We start from the raw sequence: 20,456 nt of genomic DNA on the forward strand, positions 1-20,456 counted from the left end.
GCTGATTATTAAATTCTGATGCTAATTGCACTGGTTTCTGTGCTGCCATGTAGTAATTATCTGTATTAATTACTAATCAGCCTTATATTGGGACATTTCTATTCTAGGTGTACTGTATATTGTGAGTGGGTCCCTAAGCTCAGTAAGTGACAGCAGCACAGAGCATATGCAGTAAATCAGCAGAAAAGAAGATGGGGAGCTACTGGGGCATCTTTGGAGACACAGATCTTTACTGCTAAAGGGCTGTGGTTGCCTTGGGCTGGTACAGAAGCACAAAACATAATGTACAACATTTCTAGCTACTTCTTTAGTTAGGATTTAGCTCTCCTTTAATTATTGGGTTGGGTGGACAAGAAAAATGGATTAAAAAAAACCGTGGCCATAACTACAGGACTTTAGACCCCCCTGCAAAAGAGATTGGAGGGGCTCGGCTTGAATCTCTATGCCTACGTGCAGGAGCGGACTGGCTAGCGGGACACCGGGAAAAAACCCAAGTACCCCAACCCTCAATGGCCTAGACCCGTTCCCAATGGCTGCCCCAGACAGTGCGCTGCTCCCTGCCCTGATCCCAGCCGCAAGATGGGGCTTGCAGCTTGGAGGGGGGGCCTGGAGGGGGGGCGGGGTCTGGGGGTGTGGCCCCCCAGTCCGACACTGCCTACCTGCTCACTTCCCAACCACCCACCCATACCTGCCAACATTTTGGAAATAGAAATAGGGACAAAAAAGATTGACGTGCAAATTTTTGCCCACACCCATTTTATGGCCATACCCCCTAATTACCATGTTCATTTTACAAAATCTGGCAGGTTATGAAAGTTTGGACACATCTCTGTGGTTTTTATGTGTTATTACAGTTTTGCTAATGAAGGTGAATTGCCCTTTAAGCTGCAAGTCACCGTTTCCCCATGAGACCGGCTTATCTTAAATTGTCACAATTGCTTCTTTGCTGATCTTAAATTGTTACAATTGCTTCTTTGCTTAGCTTAAATTGTTACAAAAGTATCTAAGTGCACCTGCCACATATTCTGGTGTCTCTGCCAAAAGCCAATTAAGTTTTAGAAACTTTTTCTGGCTATTCAGTGAAGGAGATCAAAGAGTAAGTCGGGATATTTCAGTAACGATCCAGCTGTCAAAATCGTGACTGTTTTGCGAATAAAGGGACAGTTGGGAGGTATGGCCACCTGTTCGTGCCCCCTACTTCCAGTCGGCCACTCAAGAGGAGGAAGGAAGGGAGGGTTTCTGTAGCTGTATAGATGAAGCAGAGCTCATGATTCAGGTCTCCTGCAAAAAAGATGTCATGCTGTTATGCCACTGTACAAAAACCAAAGTTTATAGGAGCCTTGAAATAAGTCCCTGTAAACCTGTTTTTTTTAATAGGGTAAGGTTACTGCATCATAGCAACCAATTAGATGTTTGTTTTCAGTATTCGACATGCAGCAGTCTGATTGTAGTTGCCCCTGCACTTTGGCACCTACTATTCCCCATGATTATTATAAAATCTCTTATCTTTATTACTTCCTGAGCTGGGTGTGTCCTCCCATCTCCTATTTGCTCTCCCATTGGCTGCTCATTGGTGCCCTACCCATTGCCCGCACTCACCCTTATTAATAAAATCACTATTTCCAAGGGAAGTTACTGTACAACTTAAATGAAGCATCTGTTTACTTTTAGGAAGAACAAAACAATGTCAGTTCCCACGTTCTGCAGAGTTCGCTGCAACCTTGTAGATAGATCCTTTCCCAGCCTGCCAGTAGAAAACAGTAACATGCATATAGTATTGTGGTGCTTTATGTGTGTTTTTACACTCTTTTCTTACCTATTATTTGTAATGTATTTGCAGCCATACCTCCCAATTGTCCCTTTTTCAGAGGGACAGTCCCTCTTTTGACAGCTCAACCCGCAGTCCCTCATTTGTACTGGAAAGTCCCTCTTTTCTCTGCACTGAACAGCCAGAAAAAGAAACAAAGTTTCTCACTTAATTGGCTTTTAGCAGAGAGCCCAGAACAGCTAACAGGTGCAAATAAGATACTTTTGTAACAATTTTGAGACACAAAAACACAGTTTAGATAAGGAGAAATATTTTCAAACTTTCATAACCTGCCAAATTTTGTAAAACAAACATGGTAATTAGGGGGTGTGACCACAGAAAGGGGTGTGGTCAAAAAAATTGCTGCGCTACGTGCAGGAAAAAAATTTTTTGTCCCTCTTTTTACTTCCAAAATGTTGGGAGGTATGTTTGCAGCTACTGTAAGGCAAGTTCTGGAAGGGATTGCTGGGAGCTGTAGTTTAGCCACACTCTGGAGGAGGTTAAAGGGAAACTGTCATTGGTTGGAAAAAATGTTTTTTTTTCCCAAAATGCATCAGTTAATAGTGTTGCTCCAGCACTGGAATCCGTTTCTCAAAAGAGGAAACAGATTTTTTTATATTCAATTTTGAAATCTGACATGGGACTAGACATATTGTCAGTTTCCCAGCTGCCCCAGTCATGTGACTTGTGCCTGCACTTTAGGATGGAACTACTTTTTTTTCTTGTGTTAGGGAGCTGCTATCTGGTTACCTTCCCATTGTTCTGTTGTTAGGTTGCTGGAGGGGGGAAAGGGAGGGGATGATATCACTCCAACTTGTAGTACAGCAGTAAAGAGCGACTGAAGTTTATCAGAGCACAAGTCACATGACTGGGGGCAGCTGGGAAACTGACAATATGTCTAGCCCCATGTCAGAATATAAAAAAATCCATTTGCTCTTTTGAAAAATGGATTTCAGTGCAGAATCCTGCTGGACAACACTATTAACTGATGTGTTTTTTTAAAAAAAAAAACTTTTCCCATGACAGTGTCCCTTTATAGTTTCCTTTTTCATCGGTTTACCCTTAGCCAGGTCCATCTGTAAAAGTGGGGCCCTTACTGATTAGTCCGAAAGCCTGGATTAAAGGGCACATTGCCCACCTGGGCCTCTTGGCATTTTAGTAAAGTGGGGCACCCCAGGGCACAGGTTGACAATGGGTAGGGGGGAGAGGTGAGAGTACACCTTTCTTCTTTGATCAGGAAAAAACAGTCATGTGCCCATCGATGAGGGTGGGGTGGCAGTTAGGTTAAGTGTCTAGGGTAGCCCCAAATATTGCAGAGCTGCCCTTCACTTTTATGAAGGCTCAATATGCATTGGTCATTGGCGTAGCTGCGGGTAATTTGGCCTGTAACTTATACAGGGAGATACCATGATTCTTGGCACAATTCACAGAAACTGTTTAATGCAGATAATTGGATAGAAGATTCATAACGGAAAGAAAACACATTCTAGCATGTAATGTACGCGTATGTTTACACAAGGGCCCTTACAACATGCCAGAAACTTGCATGACCTTTCCTTTATTAGTTTTTATAGTCACTGCTTCTTCATGACCTAGAATTTTAATGAGCTATTAATCAATGTATAATGTATTATTTTGGCAAAAAAAAATGCCTTACCTGTATAATGTATTATTTTGGCAAAAAAAAATGCCTTACCTCTTAAAGAAAAACAGTTTTAATCCACATAATTAATGTTCTAACGTATATGGAGTTTAATTAAATAGGAAACCCTGGAGTTGTGATTTCAAAGGAAACTCGGGGCTGACACACCTTCCCAGGTGAATGATAAGTGAGCAGTGCGTTTAGAGGCAGTTAGGGTTTGGGGGCTGCTGCTATAGTAGGTGCCAATCTGCATGCATAACCATTTACAAAGGCTTATGAGATAAGTGCGCCTGGTGTGTGTACTGAGGGGACACACCTTCCATCTTGGGCTATCATGGGCGGGCAATGTCAAGCACCCTGCTAGTGTTGCCCAGGTTAGACCGAAACCAGGTTCCATAGGCTAGTAGGGTCTCTGGCAGTTTTTCTTTAGAAGCTGTGTCACAAGAATATTTGTGCCCATACCCCCCCACCATTGGCCTGAGTTGAGCATTACTTGGGAAGGGGCAGGATAGAGTAGGGCTCAGCTCAAGAATTTCCCAACCTCTTGGGACCCTACTCATAGCTGGGCCTCAGCCAAGAAGAAGATTTGTGTAAGACAATAGGGCTGGTCAAGATGGGTTAGTAACTTTTCATACAGTATTAAGGTTGCTCTACCTGTATCTCTTCAGCACCCAATCACAGCCAAAGGCCAAACTGCTCATCCTCTTGTGCAGCCCAATTGCAGTATACCCAGTTGCTAGGTAGCAGGAAAGTTGTACATATGTGACAGTTTAGGGCTATAGCACACAATGCTAGTTGACCTATCTTAAAGGTTAGAGGTGTTAAAGTATCTGGGACTGACAGTGGTTGTCCATTGACAAAAGGAGAGTGTTACAAGAAGCCCTTGTGCCTTGAATGTTCTTGGGATCCTTACATAAAGGAAATTCCACCAGCAACTGTAGTATTAGACTGCATTGTTTTTAGCCATTCATTGGAGTGTTGTACTGCCCTGTGGAATATGCTTGAGATTCATAATGATGACATCATGATAATGATGACATCATACAAGCAGTGGCTGACACCATCATGCATGTCAGGACATTATCTTGCTAAGGAGCTGCCTAGTACAACCTCTCCTATGTTTGCCATATTTTTTCACATTATCATATGGTTGGAACTTGGATCAAGGCAAGAACAGCTGCCTTTGGGGGCAATTAAAGAGCTCCTACAATTTCTAATTAATATTTACAGAAAATTTATTTAGAATTACATTTTCTTTAACAACATTCTTGGGTTTATCCATAAAACAAACTTAAAATGTGTGAATATTTTTTTCACGGGGCAATTTTTCCAGCTTTGCCCCCCTCCATCCCCACAAGAATCAATTTACATTGTAATTACTGGAAAACACATGGGCCCATCAACAATGAGGCTTTACAAGGCTTGTTAAATATAAACTCTCACATTCAGGAAGCGCCGGCGATGTAAGGAGCATGTCACTCACTGGCCTAAAGTTAAAATTAGATTTTGTCAGGACAAAGCTGCAGAACAGACGGGCACAGGTGGCCGCGGCATTAAAATAAATAGGATTTTACGCCCTGGGAAGGGAAGTTGACGAGCATTAAGGCCAAATTGGGAAGGGGGGGGGGCTGTGACATGGAAAGGAATTTTTTCGGTGCAGTTTGGAAGAAAAGGGCAAGAAGGAAAAGTAGAGGGTAGCTGACACCTCAAGGACCATAGAGAAGGGACAAAGGGAAAATATTAGGGAAGGGCCAGGATTCACATATAATAATTGAAATGGTAACCATAATTTATATTAAATACATATATGACACATATAAATCCTATTTACCATGATTTCCTCATAGCACTGATTGGTCTAAAGCAGTGGTTGTTGGACGTTTTTAGCTCAGGCCCTTTAGAGGCACAGCCTTTTGTGAGGGTCTCCCTCAGTATATAACAATGTTCTACAGATGTAGGAACATAGTGGTCTAGCAGTCATTCAACCATACTCCCAAGAATATCAAGGGCAGCAAATAGGCTTTGGCTCCATATCTTACCCTAATTGACCTTCAAGATGGGGTTTTTCAGATGTTTCTAAGAGAGCAAATATCTTTCAATAACTGGCATCCAGGCCCACTCCCCTCCAAGCTCCACCAGGGGGGCAACCTCCATAGTTTAGGAAAGATTGGTCAAAGGCAAGTGGAGTTAGACCACCCTAGGAGGCCCAACCTAAAGGCAGAGATTATGGTGTTGAAGGCTGAATTGTAGTCCTGAATATTTCTGGAAGCCCAGGCTTATGGTACAGTAGATGTGAATATTTGGAACTGTAGTTGAAAGACCCTGATTAAATGTAGAGCAACAAAGAAGGGCATGAAATCAAGTCTGAAAACCACTGGCACAAAGAATACATTCTAATGCTCTGATTAGCTACAGGTTGGTCTAAAGGAGTTTTCTAATGTACTGATGGGCTACAAGTTGGTCAGGGGTTATAGCTTGGGTCTAATTCTAATGTTCTGATGGGCTACAGATTGGGATTAAGGGGGTCCATACACTATACGATCCATTTATTTGGTGAGGGCACCAAACGAGCAGATCTTTCTCCCAATATGCCCACCAATATCGAGCTAAATTTGGCACTAGGGCCAAACGATCAGATTACAATGATGGGAATGGGAGCCGATGGGATCATATCTATCAGGGAGGCCATCAGAAGGCCCCATACACAGGCAGATAAGCTGCCGAATCGGTCTGAAGGACCCGAATCAGCAGTTTAAATCTGCCCGTTTATGGCCACCTTATATGCAGTTATATCTGCTGGTAAAGAGGATTCCATACCAGGGGCCAGGTACCTGCAGATTGTTAGTGTTTGAAGAATGCTGGGAACTTAAGATCAATGGCATCTGGAGGGACACAAATGTCCCATAATTGGGCAAGGCTAATAGATACTATAAATTATCTGTTTGGTCATTCTTGGTGCATTGAGTAGACTCATCAGAAAGTTTTTTGATTATTTATTCTAAAGCTGGTTACACGTGGGTGACTTTTTCTAGACAGCTTTAAACAAACGGCTAAACATGCTTACAGGTATAAATGCCAAGATCTGTAATTCTTAATGAGCCACCCTCCTGAACTAATCATTTCGGAGACCATCTCTGCATGCAGACATTTTTTTAGGAATTGTGCATGGGCAGCATGGTCAGTGACCTGTTTTGCCATTGGGTTGAACAGGCAACAGAATATTGACAACATTTCCTTTTACCATATAATAAATTTAAAGCAGTGCCCATGCAGCCAGGTTTGGCTACCTACCCTTGTCAGGACACAGAAGGTTATATTTATAAGTGATGCTGTCTGTGTTGATTTGTGAGTTTGTCTTTGAGCCTCCTCCAGGCTGGATGCCACCCAAAGAACATTCCTTAACTGAAGAGCTTTGTCAACAGGGCTTCCCACCCGCCCTTCACTTTTATTACTGGGAGTACTTAAAGCATAAGGGATTGGGCGAGACAAGAGCCAGACAATACTTTCATCAAACATATAGAATTGGAGAAACCGCAAGAATGCCAGATAAGACATATTTTGGTGATCTGAGCTCGGATCTTTCCGCCCTCCACTGAGTTATCAGTCGGAGCCAGCAGGATCTGTTCCATGAGGTTGTCATCATCCTGTATTGTATTCCCACTATGTACTGCCCAGGGTAGGGAAGATGGCTTGTGATAGCCCAATGTAGACATTCAAGTAAATGTCAGTTTAAGCAGATGATCAGGGCTGACCTTTTGGGTTTGTCAGATAGCACTGTAGCTGGGGCAAACCCATGTACTGATTATAATGTGTTTACGTACACTGTTAAAGCTAATTGTAGAATGAGAAACTTTGGGTTGTCTATAGTCTAAAGGTCCCATAGACGCAAAGATTTTTCTTTGGTGAACGACCGATTTTAGTGCAATCAAACCAATCCGTCAAATTATCGTGATGTTAATGGGAATCTAACCATCATGCAATTTTTCATCCAACATCAAAATTGATTGGCCAGGTTAAAAAATTTTCATCGGGCACAGTGAAATCTATCTATTGTCCAATTGTTTGCAGGACCAAGCAGGCAGCTACCCTCAGTTTTCCTGGCTTGAACTAGACAACATCTCTTGAAATTGTCTTTTTAGTTGATGGACAAATTTAAACGATTGTTTCAAGATAAGCTTGGTTTTACGATAACGAAAACATCTTTTAAAAATCTTTACATCTATGGCCAGCTTTAAACTAGCTGATCTGAATTCTTGGTACTGGCCCAATGAGCAGATCTCTTGAAGGCCCTTCCCATTGATCTAATCCAAATTCATGGATATAGTAGGCTTCTCACTGATATCTCACCAAGTCCTGAATAGTTGTTGACTGGTAAGGCCATCTTTGTGGCCCCATAAGCTGGTGATTTGATCACAATGCCCTTAACCCAGATGGCTTCCAAAGATAGTTGTGAATATGCCGGAGCCGAAGAATTTATGGACCGTGCCCCTTAATAATGATGGGGGAGGGAGGAAATTATTTTTCCCCCTGGCTTTTTTGTTCAACATTCATTCTTCAAACATGTCATCAAAATTCCCAATTTTGACACGTTTGCTACAACCCTATGGCAGTTATTACGCTTAAGTGATTTGCCCAAGGTGGCATGGGAATGGAACTCACAGTTAGGGCAGGATTTATAAGGCAAGTATATAAAGCTTTATCAGAACAATTTCCCATTGGCTTTGGTGGGAGACAGTTCCCCCAATATTCATCTTGGGAAACATTGCTTTATTCCATCACATGGGAGTCCCCACACTTCCCACCATGCCCTCTATCTACCAAACTCAATATATGAGTCTTCACATGAGCCGGGGGGCAGAAAGAAGTGCTGTAACATTTGCTGCTCTGGTGGTTGCGTTGCAGCAGAAATTTCATTCCTTGTGCAGTGAGGGGTGTATAGAAAAGAAGGGGGTGGGTTGAGGGAAGGATCTGGGATACTTGTAAGTACTTGCTGTGATAGACAATTATTTTGTTCTCCTTCTTGTAAACAACTATTAACCCTGTGTGAAGCAGAGAGGTGCATTACGGGTATAGCAGTTTTACATATTCAGACAATGTATCGGGGGTCCTTACAGCGCAATAAAATAGCTGCACCAGTGTAGAATCAAGAGGAGGGCAATGTGCTTATTCCCTCCTGCCGATCAACACAGAACAAAGGGCTTTGGGTATATTTTCTCTCAAATAGTCTAATAATACAGTGCAAGTGTTGGGTTGAGCCCCCCCCCCAGTTTGTAACAGAACAGCAAAATAGTACAATGGGATTCATGACAAACAATCAATACAGAACAATGAGCTTTAGGCTTATTATCCCTCAAACAGTTAATACTACAGTAAGAGTATTGGGTTGAGCACCCCAGTCTGTTACAGACCAGTAAAAGTGGGCTCAGTGCTTCATTTGCCCAAGTAGACACACCAACAATCCAACAGAAGAGATGGGGTGTATGCCAATTAGTTCCAACCATGTAGAGCAAGATGTAGGCATGATGCATCTCAAACTTCCCACATGCCAAAAAAAGAACAAGAGCAATTGATAGGCGCTATGAGCATTAGACTCTGGGCGGGGTGTAACTATAGAGGAAGCAGAGGTATAGGGGCCCCATGAGGCCCTAATTCATATACAATTTCAATAAATATTGGAGAAACAAGTCAACCTCTAAACATTTTGGGGGCCTGAAAAATAATTTGCTGTGGGGCCCAGTAATATCTAGTTACGCCACTAACTCTGGCAGATCAATACAAAGGCCCTTTGTTCTAGTTTTGCTGATTTACTTTAGGTTAATAGTGCTGCTCCAGCAGAATTCTGCACTGAAATCCTTTTTTCAAAAGAGCAAACAGATTTTGTTATATTCAATTTTGAAATCTGACATGGGGCTAGACATATTGCCAATTTCCCAGCTGCCTCCAGTCATGTGACTTGTGCTCTGATGAACTTCAGTCACTCTTTACTGCTGTACTGCATGTTGGAGTGATATCACTCCCCCCCCCCCCAGCAGCCTAACAACAGAACAATGGGAAGGTAACCAGATAGCAGCTCCCTAACACAAGATAACAGCTGCCTGAGATCTAAGAACAGCACTTAATAGTAAAAGCCAGGTCTCACTGAGACACATTCAGTTACGTTGAGTAGGAGAAATAATAGCCTGCCAGAAAGTAATTCCATCCTAAAGTGTAGGCACAAGTCACATGACTGGGGCAGCTGGGAAACTGACAAAATGTCTAGCCCCATGTCATATTTCAAAATTGAATATAAAAAAATCTGTTTGTTTTGGAAAAAACATGTTTTCCCATGACAGCATCCCTTTAAGGGTTTATTTTTGCAAAGCAGATCATCACCCCAAAGATTAAGTTGACCCCATAAAACTTTTCTTTTTCTGTTACATTACACCACTGGCAACAACTCTGCACAGTCCGTGTTTACACATAGAAATGCTAAATGAACAAACCTTATTAAACCAAGGATCCAGGGTTATTTGCAGTGACTCTTTAGATGGAATAACTATCGCCTGGCATGCTACCTGACCTGGCACTTTGCAATCTATCTCTGATTTCCCAGTGACTAATAAGAGCCTTGTTTCTCCGTTTATCAGCCCTGCTGGGGATGCCTGTTACTACTTACATACCAGTCCTGGTCCGTGTGCAGATTGCAAGCTCATCTTCTTGGCCAGGATTTCATGGGGTGTGAGAGAGAAATGACAGAGTGACTTTTGTCTGCTTTTGGGTGTGGTACTGGGGTAAATTGATGATACTGGTGCCGTGAAGGCTGGTGACTGTCATGCTCCGTGTCTGCATCTCTGCCCAATTTCTCTATGATGTGCATGTGTGGCTTCCTTTTAAAGGGCCACAATAGTTTTTTATTTCTTTAATCATTATTCTTTATGAAACTTACGCAAGCACAGGGAGAACATACAAACTCCTTGCAGATTATCCCCTGGCTGGAGTTGAACTTAGGACCCCAGGCAGTATATCCACCCACTATGTCAACCAGTTATATTTGTCTAATAAAACGTTCCTTTATCACCTTCTACTGTGTCATAATTCATGATTATGAGAAACCCCTAATATCTCTTAACCTTAAAATCACCACGTGGGGTCTCTACTTTACAACATAAGAGGGGTCATTTAGAAAGACCCTAGACACAAGAGCGAGGGGTACAAGAGAGCATTCCTAAGTGCACCCTTTATGGGGGAGGCTGCAGGTCTCAATGTCCTAAAAAGAGGTGCAGAGGCATGCGGCATTTCACCGCAGCTGGAAGGCAGCATGAAAAAACATGGCATATTTTGCCCTAAATTAGATATTTCTTCTAAGATGAAAAATCAGAGTGGTACTTGCTGCTGAATTGCCTGCTCTACTTTAACTTGCCAGCTCCCACCCCTCAGTAACACGCTTACAGTGTTCTATTTTAAACCCCCGGTGAATTAGGAGAGGAAAATGTCAGCTCAGCACAGTGAGATCAGCATTAGGGGAACGATCCATCACAAGCCTCCAGCGGAATCCATAACTGTTTTGTCATTTGCATACTCCTGCTGCTTGGGGATTAGCTCCTCTAGCAAATTATGAAAATAACTGAGAATAAATCATCCAGGGAATAATATATAAAAGAATAAATGCATACATATGCCCAAAACGGCTGTTTTCTGATCTTCTGGGAAAAGCTGGGGGATAAATAGGTATAATTGTAGGCATAAATAGATATAATGGTGACTGTAACACTGGAAATCAGCATCACCCAAACTGCAGCCCTTTGCTTGTTTTAGAAGCGCCCAAAGGTTGTTGGGGGGTAAAGTTTAAGAATAATGAAAGGATGTAAGTTTGACATTCTTGATGTTGGTGGGTGTTGAGAGCTACAGCAAAATGTTGCGATCTTGTCCCGCAACCCAATTTTCTTTCATCTTCACCTCCATTTCTAATTGTCTGATTTTGTTCCACTACCTCAATCTTGTTTTATTGTCTCCAACTGTCCTTTAGTCATCACCTTTTTCCACTGTCTCAGCCTTATCTAACTGCATCATGTTCCACTAACTCCATTTCTTCCTTCCACTATTGTATCATTGTCCTACTGTCTCCATTTTCTAATGTCCGACTATGTCCATCGTGTCCTGCTGTCTCAATCATCTTTACTGTCACCATTTCCTAGTGCCTTCATATTGTCCAACTATCTTCGTCTTGTTCTTTTTCCTACCACTATTTTGTCCTATTGTTGCCATCTTCTTTACTGCCTCCATATCCTAATGCTTTTATCTTGTCAACTACCTCCATCTCGTTTCATTTCCATTTCAATCCTGTTCCATTGTTTCTATTTCATAGTGGTGATATTTTGTCCTACTGTCGCCATGTCCAACCATCTTCATTTTGTCCTACTGTTACCATCTTCTTCCATATTTGTACTACTGTCTCTATCTCCATCTTGTTTTATTTCCTACTGATACCATTTTGTGCTACTGTCACAATCTTCTTTACGTCTCCATTTCCTAGTGCTGTCATCTTGCTCTACTATCTTGGTCCTGTTCTCTTGTCTCCATTTGCTACTGTTGCCATCTTGTCCTGAAATGAGCATCTTGCCCAGTACTTTGAACTTGTGTGCAGTAGTGGCTAAACTGGCATATCTAGTCCTAACAATTTAGTTTTCTTGAAGCACCATCTTGCACATTCAAAGTCAAAGTAAAGTAAACTTTATTGTCATCTCAGCGAATACACAGTGAGACGAGACCCGGGTGATGGCTGAGAAAGCTTGTCAGGAGTAATTTGCTCTGCATTTCCACCTTGGTTATTGCTGCCATTCTTCCTATTTACAACTGCAGATGTGTGAACCCCCCTTTTGAAGTGCAGAGCTCCGGGCAATGTCCCCATATTTAAACCCCATAAAGAAAGCTATGCAGACTATTTCCTAATATTTTTTTATCTGTTGTCCCCTATTTTCCTTCATATCTTATTTGCAGGTGGGAGAAATAAGGGAAACTCTTCACCCCCTTTAATTGTTGAGTTGGCTGGCCTGGCGATTGCTGTATGGGTGAACGCTTTGCTTTATTGATGTTCTATAAAAGAACTTCCCAGCCAGTATATCTTCCTCTGCATTAACTCAATTATTCCTTCTTAATGCACAAATATGCAGCCCCCTCCACTTTTTTTCTTCCTCCATGCCCCCCTCTTTTTTTTATTTTCTCTTGCCATGTAATCTCACCCCCTCCATTCCCATTCTGTTCTCCCACTGTGCTTCGGGGCGAATCTTCCCCAGCAGGGGATTGTGGGAATGTTTTAGTCCTTGCTCACCCCTGGAGCAGATAATAAGCGGCTTCAGAAAGGAGACCCTAGGAGCCTGGCTATGCAGGACCAGGAACAGTAGGGGACTCCTTGTCTTTGTATAAAGAGGCCTTGCACAATCTCTGCTTATTTCTTTACACTTCACTGGGAAGGGAATTGGTGGGGGGACTTTCACTTTTCAAATAAAAACAGAAACACTTTTCACTTTGTATGTATTTCTGGAGATGCTGCCCCTGTTGTGTGTTTGTGTAGTGAAGGTTAGGGTTGTGTTGTCTACGTAGTGCACTTCTCTCTCCCCTTCCCACAATAACTCTCAGCACCTGCAGTGTTGCTCACAATGGATCCTCTTATAACCCCCCCCCAGTCTCTCGCTGTGGCCCCCTGCTGGTTATCAGAACTCCAGCTCTGTGTGACAATAATACGCGGCTCAGTGACTGCCACTGGCTCCGGGCAAATATTTCCATGTGTTGTACTAAGCAGGTCATTTTATTTGTCTTATTCAGGGAAATGGAAACTGGATATCTTTATTAGTGGCGGGGCAGATTTAGTGTAGCCCCAGCATTATTTAATTGGGACTTTCTGACCTATGGACCTTACTCTTTTGTTGAAGTACAGCTTCCACCCCAACATCTGGCTTTTAAGGCTACTCGGAGTTGTGTTTCAGCTGAAAGAGTGCAGTTTGGTTAACAATGATGTTGCCAACTTGCTCTTCTGTTGTATAATGCTACTTTTGCCATATTATTGTTTTATACATACTGTTGCAGTCTTGTCCTACTATCTCCATCATTTTCTACTGACACCAATGTGCCGTTCTGTCTCTGTCTTGCTCTTGCAATCTCTATTTTGCCCCTACTGTCTCCATGGTGCCCCACTGTCTTCACCTTACTCTACTGTATCCATCTTACCCTACTATCACACCCTGCCCTACTCTCCATCTTGCCCTACTGTCTTCATCTTGCAGTAGAATCTCCATCTTCCCCCTACTGTCTCTAACCTTTCCTTACTGTTTCGTCTTGCCTTACTCTCTCCACCTTGCCCTACTACTTCATCTTGCCATGCTGTCTTCATCCTGTCCTACTTTCTCCGTCTTGCCCCACTGTCTTCTCCTTGTAATACTGTCTTCGCCTTGCCCTACTATCTTTGCCTTGCCCTACTGTCTTCATCTTGCTTTACTGTCTTTATCTTACCCTACTATCTAACCCTACCCGACTTTCTCTACCTTGACCTACTGTCATCAACTAGGCCTACTGTCACCATCTTGGCCTTCTGCTGTAACCTTCCTACACAGTCATTAGGTGTACACCTATAGACCAAAGCCTATGTTTTGACTACAGAGACTTCTTCAGGTAATTGCAGTTTGGCTCATACTTTCTCATAGTCACACCCAAAATAAATGTTTTGATGGTGCTACTGGCTCTTCCCACTCACTATAATGGGATGAGCCAGTAGGGTTGTGTGAAGGTTTGCCAACTTTCTACTTCTCTTAAGGTGAATATTAAAGTCAGGGGATGTGATATTGATCTCCAAAGATAGAATGTCCCAAACTGGTGATTCCCAGCAAACATATTGTTTTTTTTTCATGTTCTCCAATATGCCCCCTCCATATTTAGTTATTTGGAACCAAGCTTCGGAAGCACCCCTATTGCTGCTACTATATGTTTGTTTTAAACTGGTATTACTGGAAGAATGGGCGGCTTCAATTTGGTTTATGTTCCCCTCCCTCTCCAGGTGCCCTTTAATAATTCTGAAGAAGGGAGTGAATTTGCCCTGAATGCTGACAGAACAAGCCCATAGGGATAGATGATGTGATTGTCAAGTGCAGTGTAGTATGCTGTGATCTGGGCTCCTCCCTGAGGTTCCCCCGTTTGTACTGATTTTTAAAGTAAAGATGTGCTACTGCAGGTGTCAGATCTCCCAAATATTCCATCCCCTTTACTAATATTTGAATCACTGTTGGTAAAGTACATTACTGCTTTATGGCAGCTGATATTCTAGCTATCTGTATAACAGAGCATTCTGTCCCAGTGGCTGCACAGATCCTATCTGATCCCCATTGTAAGCAGCAGTCCTGCCCTGCTTTATGGCACCTGAGATTCTAGCTATAACAGACATATATAGATGTTCCCTTATTTAAATTTTTTCATACAATTTAAAGTCAGTGGCATGAACTGTTTTATCTCTGCTTTTATACAGGGCTCAGTGCCAGGCTGCTTTATCTGGCAGTGCAAATAATTTACTGTGTATTGCCCATACGGCGGTGTCCCTTCCCCTCCGTGTCGCAGCACAAGAGACTGGGGAAAGGCAGACTATAAAAGGGACATTGTCCTGCAGGAACAATACATGTGTGTGCTTGTGTGGGGGGAGGGGGCAGTGTCTGATAAGGGCAAGGGACCAGGGGTAAGTGAAGTGGGTCACTGTCAGTTGCGATTTTATATGGAATGTGGGTGGCGACTTCTGAAAAAAAGTAGTGGAGGATTTTCCCTGGAGACTTTGTTATAGAAACCTCAGGCTGTGCATGGCAGCAACTCTAGGCCCATAAGGGCAGAGACACAAGCTGTGATTCGGGGAAATTGGTTGCCCGGCGACTAGTCTCCCCGACAGGGCCAGAACTAGGGGTAGGCACAAGAGGCACATGCCTAGGGTGCAAAGCTTGGGGGTGCCAGGCACTTACCTTATATGCAGCCTACCCATAGTCCGGGAAGTGTTACCACATTGAAAAGTGGGTGCGCTCTGTGAAGTCGAAGTGCTTTGTGCACGACCACACTTGTGCGCCCTCGGCTGCACGTCGTTGCGCACACGCGTCCTCGGTTGCGCACCGATACGCACAATTACTCACGCGTGTCCCTGGTTACGCAATCGCATCCTCGGTTACGCGCGGCTATGCACGAGCGTTCTTGGTTGCGGTGGGGACCTAAGTTGCCAACGGTCATCTGGGTTGCCTGGGGCAAAAGACATAACTGGCCCGGCACTGCTCCCCGAACTGCCTCCCCTTCCTGCCTGCCGGCTAAAATGTAAATCGTCGGCTGGAGGGCACTTGGAGCGCTTCGTTTTCTGAAGTCTTCTGAAGTAATCTCGTTAGGCAATGTCGGGCGACTTTTGAAAACGAATCGCTCCGAGTGCCATCCCCCCGGCAATTTCCATTCTAGCCGGCGGGAAGGTAGGGGAGGCAGTTCGGGGAGATTAGTTGCGCCGATGAATAGCTGATTTGTGGCCGGGCGACTAATCTCCCCGAATCGCATTGTCTATCTCTGCCCTAAAAGGCCAGACATGTCCTATATGGACAGTGGGGTTATTATAAATAAAAGTTGCTGCTGAACTACAACTCTCAGACCTTGTTAAGCCCCTGGCGACAAAGGGATTTCTGCTACCTGTGTATAAAAGGAAATTCCCTATGCAAAGGAACACGGCTATACGGCATTGTCCGTCTCATAGCGGCCGTACTTGGCCTTAGCGTGAGAGCAGGGTTGAAAAAAATAATCAGCAGTTGCTCATAGCAACCAATCAGATCTTGAATTTTTTATTCTAATTTGCAGGAGTGAAGGAAGAAACCAACACAGACAGAGGTGGCACATACACACTGTATACATATAGGGCCCTGGTCAGGATCATTCTCAGCCCCCCCCCTTTAACCAGTGCACCACTGGGCTGTATGCGTGTATGCTCCGCTTTGTGCTCAAAATTTCTGTATAACACATACCTCCCAATTGTCCGGTTTTCCTGGGTCAGTCCCTATTTTGACAGCACAACCCGCAGTCCCAGATTGTTACTGAAATGCCCCAACTTTTTCTTTGATCTCCTGCATTGAACAGCCAGAAAAAGATACAAAGTTTCTTAAACTTAATTGGCTTTTTAAGAGAGCCCAGAATATGTGGCAGGTGCACTTAGATACATTTGTAACAATTTTAGATAAGCAAAGAAAGAATTGTAACAATTTAAGATAAGCAGGTCTCTTGGGCAAACGGTGACTTGCGGCTTAAAGGGCAATTCACCTTCATTAGCAAAACTATAATAACATAAAAACCACAGAAATGTGTTCAAACTTTCATAACCTGCCAAATTTTGTAAAATGAACATGAAAATTGGGGAGTGGCCACAAAATGGGCGTTGTCAAAAATTTTCACTACGTTCTGAGTGGCAAATCGTTTTGTCTCTCTTTCTATTTTCAGAATGTTGGGAGGAATGATAATATAATATACTATAATGTAATAAGTGCATTAAGGAAATGTTGTAATAAATACTGTAACCTTTATACTTGAGGGGGCAAAATCAGTCAGTTGTGAAATATTCTTAAACATTAATGCCCAGTGATGCTCAGTAATGCCCAGTGATTTCCAATAATGCCTAGCGATGCCCAGTAATTCACAGCAATAGCCAGTAATGCACAGTGATGCCCAGTAATGCACAGTGATGCCCAGTAATGCACAGTGATGCCCAGTAATGCACAGTGATGCCCAGTAATGCATAGTGACTCCCAGTTATGTGCAGTGATGTCCAGTAATGTGCAGTTATGGCCAGTAATGCACAGTGATGCCAAGTAATGCACAGTGATGCCCAGTAATGTGCAGCAATGCCCAGTAATGCACTGCAATAGCCAGTAATGCACAGTGATGCCCAGTAATGGGCAGTAATGCCCAGTGATGCCCAGTAATGTGGAGCAATGCCCAGTAATGCTAAATGATGCCAAGTAATGACCAGTGGTGAAGCGATATACCCGGTGATGCAAAGTAATGCCCAATAATACCCAGTATGGGTGTGGGGGGGGGGGTGCTGAAAACAAAAAAGAAGAAAGGGATACGGGTCATGAGTTAACTTGCAGTGTCAATTAAATGAGGCTCTTAGTCTTTGAAGTCTGACGCTTATTAAGGGCAGAGACTCGCGCTCGGATTCGGGCAGATTAGTCAACCGGTGACAAATCTCCTCTTCTTCAGGGCAACTAATCTCCCCAAACTGCCGGCTAGAATGTAAATCGCGGTGGAATGGCAATAGGTGCGCTTTGTTTTCCGAAATCTCCAGAAGAAACTTCGGGCACTTTGGAAAACGATGTGCTCCGAGGCAGTTCGGGGAGATTATTTGCCACAAAGAAGAGGCAGGGCGACTAAATCTCCCTGAATCTGAGCGTGTGTCTCTGCCCTAAAGGAACAGTAACACCAAAAAATTAAAGTGTTTTAAAGTAATGAAAATATCATGTACTGTTGCCCTGCACTGGTAAAACTGTTTGCTTCAAAAACACTACTATAGTTCATATAAACAAGCTGCTGAGTAGCTATGGCGGAAAGTGAAAAAAGACTAAATGGCACAGGTTAAATAATGGATAACAGATAACTCCATTATGTTCGACAGAGCTTATCTGCAATCTGCTGTGTAACCTGATTCTTTTCTCCTTTGAATGGCTGCCCCCATGGCTACACAGCAGCTTGTTTATATAAACTATAGTTGTGTTTTTCTGGAGCAAACACAGCAGTTTTACTAGTGCAGGGCACCACTGCATTATATTTTTATTACTTTAAAACAATTTCATATTTTGATGTGACTGGTCCTTTATTAAAAGGGGAAAATATAGAAATTCCTATTCTGCTTTCAGTTTATGTTCCCCACATTTTTATAGTATATGTTTGTATCATCATGTATTGATGAATATTATTTCCAGGGAGCCTCATGTTATCCAGAAACATGTTACACAGAAAACACACAGAGTATATAGAGTTCTTTATGTCCCCTTTTGCTCCTTCAGGGGTCTCCAGCTCACCGGAATGCTCCTGCGGCCGCAATCACTTCACGTGTGCCGTCAGTGCGTTTGGGGAGTGTACGTGTATTCCTGCGCAGTGGCAGTGCGATGGGGACAATGACTGTGGCGACCACAGCGACGAAGATGGCTGCAGTAAGTCATGGGACAACAATCGGGTGTGCATCTCTCAGAGGATGCTGGGATATGTAGTACAACATCTCTGGATGGAAAATATTGATTGTGTCCATTGCTTGTAAAACCCTGACTCTCCCCGCAGTGCTGCCCACCTGCTCCCCACTGGATTTTCACTGCGACAATGGAAAGTGCATCCGACGCTCATGGGTGTGTGATGGCGACAATGACTGCGAGGACGATTCCGATGAACAAGACTGTCGTAAGTTTCGGAACTACTTGGGAATGAGAAGTAGCAACCTCACAGCCAAACAAGAGTGTAAACCCCTAGATTTTTGCTAAAAGAGAAAATGAAACCATTTCACTTCCTGGTTCTTCTGAGTCCATGGTTGAGTGAGAGAAGAAAGTAAAACAAATTTCCGGTCTGCAGATGAGCCCTTTGTGTCTTTAAGGCTAGGAGGGGTTTGTTTTTACATAGCTCATTAATGCCATTGAAACACATTACCTTGTTTAAAGAGGGGAGTTTAAGGGGGAAACAAATTTACTTTAGGGCAGAGACACACGTCAGATTTGGGAGAGATTAGTCGCCCGGCGACAAATCTCCTCTTCTTCGGGGCGACTAATCTCTCCAAACTGCCGGCTAGAATGTAAATCGACGGCGGGATGGCACTTGGAGCGATTCGTTTTCAGAAGTCGTCTGTAGTTTCCTGGTGAGGAAACATTGTGCAATTTCGGAAAAAGAAGCGATCCGAGTGCCATCCCGCCGCCGATTTACATTCTCGCCAGTAGGCTGGAGAAGGCAGTTCGGGGAGATTAGTTGCCCCAAAGAAGTCACCGGCGACTTAGCTCCCTGAATCTAACCGTGTGTCTCTGCCCTTAGGGAGAATACATTTTCAAACCAATCCTATTTAGTGTTCTCATATTAAACAAAGTACCAGTGGCAAAACTACCGGGGGTGTGGTGGTGCAATTGCACCAGGGTCCGCATCCCCTTGGGGCCCGCTGGTGGTTCACACTCGAGCAAATCCATCGCGAATATCACTTTGGCTGCTCGGCCTGCACCTGGGCACCCGAGTATTACATAGATGTACACTGTCCCTTTAAAGTAAGTACAGGCTTCTCCTGAAATACCGTGGGGCCCGTGGAGACACTCAGTATGGGCCCTCAGGTGTTCACAGGACTATTATACAAAGTAGTATCTGTGCTCTTCCTGCAGCACCCCGGGAATGTGAGGAGGACGAGTTCTCGTGCCAGAATGGATACTGTATCCGAAGCCTGTGGCACTGCGATGGGGACAACGACTGCGGAGATAATAGCGACGAGCAGTGCGGTAAAAACTACTTCCTTTTCTATTGATTTTACGTGAGATTTCATCCATTGGCTGCAATACAACTCTGACATTGTCACTGGCAAAGAAATTCTTTATGAAGCTTTGATCCTCAGTGGGACATCCCCATCAAAAAGGACAAAATCCTTGCGTATAAAATGGCTTGAGATACTGTATGTCCATGTGTTACTGAAGTGCAGGGTAGGGTGCAAAGTTCATAAAATAAAGAGCAGCAAAGAGCAGCGGTAGGGTCAGATTGGGACATTCATGGCCCACAGGAGCTGACTTCAAGGGCCCGACACCCACCACCCCCTGAACACACTGTACATTTTTACCTCCCTTTCCTCCTATGATCAGAGAGAGGGGCGGTCCAGGTGTAGTAGAGATTCTGGGTCAGGCAGAGGAGCGGGCCTAGATCTGGGCAGTGGAGCGAACATGGGTCAGCAGGGCCCATGAAGGCCAGGGTTCATCCTGTTTTTTCCAGGTGTCCCGACACCCCAGTCCAACATTGAGCAGAGACTGCAGC

General features: G+C 43.7%; 1 protein-coding gene across 3 annotated transcripts in view; it reads left to right on the forward strand.

Moving 5' to 3' along the window:
- Window positions 1–20,456, forward strand: part of lrp4.S (LDL receptor related protein 4 S homeolog) — a 49,915-nt gene that overhangs the window by 10,414 nt on the left and 19,045 nt on the right. For all 3 annotated transcript variants that reach the window (XM_018260258.2, XM_041560973.1, XM_018260257.2), the window contains exons 2-4: window positions 18,479–18,625; window positions 18,750–18,866; window positions 19,820–19,933. In XM_018260258.2, coding sequence (XP_018115747.1) covers window positions 18,479–18,625; window positions 18,750–18,866; window positions 19,820–19,933 — 378 coding nt within the window. The remainder of the gene's footprint in view (window positions 1–18,478; window positions 18,626–18,749; window positions 18,867–19,819; window positions 19,934–20,456) is intronic.

Source organism: Xenopus laevis, chromosome 4S (assembly GCF_017654675.1).
Source record: "Xenopus laevis strain J_2021 chromosome 4S, Xenopus_laevis_v10.1, whole genome shotgun sequence".
NCBI classification, from domain to species: Eukaryota; Metazoa; Chordata; class Amphibia; order Anura; family Pipidae; genus Xenopus; species Xenopus laevis.